The following is a 1,860-nucleotide window of genomic DNA, read 5'->3' on the forward strand; positions in this document are numbered from 1 at the left end:
TACTGTATATCTGATTTGTTGAACTTAGCCACAAATGCTTATGAGTAGGCATACATTTAATTACAGTTTGTAGGCCACTGTAAGATGGAGAGATATTAGGTGTATAAAAACACAATTATATTTTATTTTTTATTGAAATGGAAAAGCATGATGCACACATGTATAGTTTAGTATTATAAACTAATAAATGTATAAATGTACAATCAAAAGGAACAAAATAACACAAAATTGTATCACACACAAAAATAATCAAAAGGGTGTTGGAAATAGAAATTAAAAAGCATACAAGCCAACACAAAATGCAAGACAAATCACATGAAGATGAACTTTGATAAATTATATATAAATAAAAATATTGCTCATATAAAAATTGTAGACTAAAAAGAAAAAAAAACATACTAGCAAACCAAAATTGCATGATAAATTACATGCAAATAAACAAATATAATAATAAATATGAGAAAACAATACTAAAAAAAGGTTTCCTTCAAGAATTAGATACATAGAGCAAACATAAGCAAAGCAAGTATGCAAACATAGAAAGCACAGACAGTAAACACACATTCAATATACATGAAAATACAAATACAAACAAATACCTAAAATGTTAGTTTTTCTTTAGGGAATAGAAAAAAATAAGAAGACAAGGGACACTAGCAAAATATGTTGAAGCAGTATACTCCTGTAATGGTACTCAGGTGTGCAAACATGCTGAAATATTCATGCACTTAGAAGTTAAAGCAAAGTTAAATATAATACATACCAATAATGTTCCTAACGCCAAATATGTCAGCTCCTGAGAAATATTTTATTTTGATAGCTTTATGACAAAAAAAAAAAAAATGCATAATGTATAAATGTACAAACAAAAGGAACAAAATGCACTAAATTGTATCACACAAAAATAATCAAAAGGGAGTTGGAAATAGAAATTAGAAAGCATACAAGCCAACCACAAAATGCAAGACAAATCACATGCAAATCAAGTTTGATGAAATATAGATAAGAGAAAAATTTCTCAGTAAATAATATTCCTCATATATATAAAATGGAGAGTTACTTGAGGAGGTGGATCAGTTTAAGTACTTGGGGTCTGTTGTTGCAGAAAATGGTGGAGTGGAAGCAGATGTACGTCAGAGAGTGAATGAAGGTTGCAAGGTGTTGGGGGCAGTTAAGGGAGTAGTAAAAAATAGACGGTTGGGCATGAATGTAAAGAGAGTTCTGTTTGAGAAAGTGATTGTACCAACTGTGATGTATGGATCGGAGTTGTTGGGAATGTAAGTGATGGAGAGACAGAAATTGAATGTGTTTGAGATGAAGTGTCTGAGGAGTATGGCTGGTGTATCTCGAGTAGATAGGGTGAGAACGGGTGTAAGAAATGAGTTAGCGGCTAGAGTGGATATGAATGTGTTGAGGTGGTTTGGCCATGTTGAGAGAATGGAAAATGGCTGTCTGCTAAAGAAGGTGATGAATGCAAGAGTTGATGGGAGAAGTACAAGAGGAAGGCCAAAGTTTGGGTGGATGGATGGTGTGAAGAAAGCTCTGGGTGATAGGAGGATAGATGTGAGAGAGGCAAGAGAGCGTGCTAGAAATAGGAATGAATGGCGAGCGATTGTGACGCAGTTCCGGTAGGCCCTGCTGCTTCCTCCGGTGCCTTAGATGACCGCGGAGGTAGCAGCAGTAGGGGATTCAGCATTATGAAGCTTCATCTGTGGTGGAAAATGTGGGAGGTTGGGCTGTGGCACCCTAGCAGTACCAGCTGAACTCGGCTGAGTCCCTGGTTAGGCTGGAGGAACGTAGAGAGTAGAGGTCCCCTTTTTTGTTTTTGTTTTGTTTCTTTGTTGATGTCGGCTACCCCCC

General features: G+C 35.9%; 1 protein-coding gene across 1 annotated transcript in view; it reads right to left on the bottom strand.

Moving 5' to 3' along the window:
• Positions 1 to 694: 694 nt before the first annotated feature.
• LOC137620864 (uncharacterized) overlaps positions 695 to 1,860 on the bottom strand; it is a 9,794-nt gene continuing 8,628 nt past the window's right edge. Inside the window, exon 9 of the mRNA XM_068351311.1 lies at positions 695 to 796. Coding sequence (XP_068207412.1) covers positions 695 to 796 — 102 coding nt within the window. The remainder of the gene's footprint in view (positions 797 to 1,860) is intronic.

This window comes from Palaemon carinicauda, chromosome 27 (assembly GCF_036898095.1).
Source record: "Palaemon carinicauda isolate YSFRI2023 chromosome 27, ASM3689809v2, whole genome shotgun sequence".
Lineage (NCBI taxonomy): Eukaryota > Metazoa > Arthropoda > Malacostraca > Decapoda > Palaemonidae > Palaemon > Palaemon carinicauda.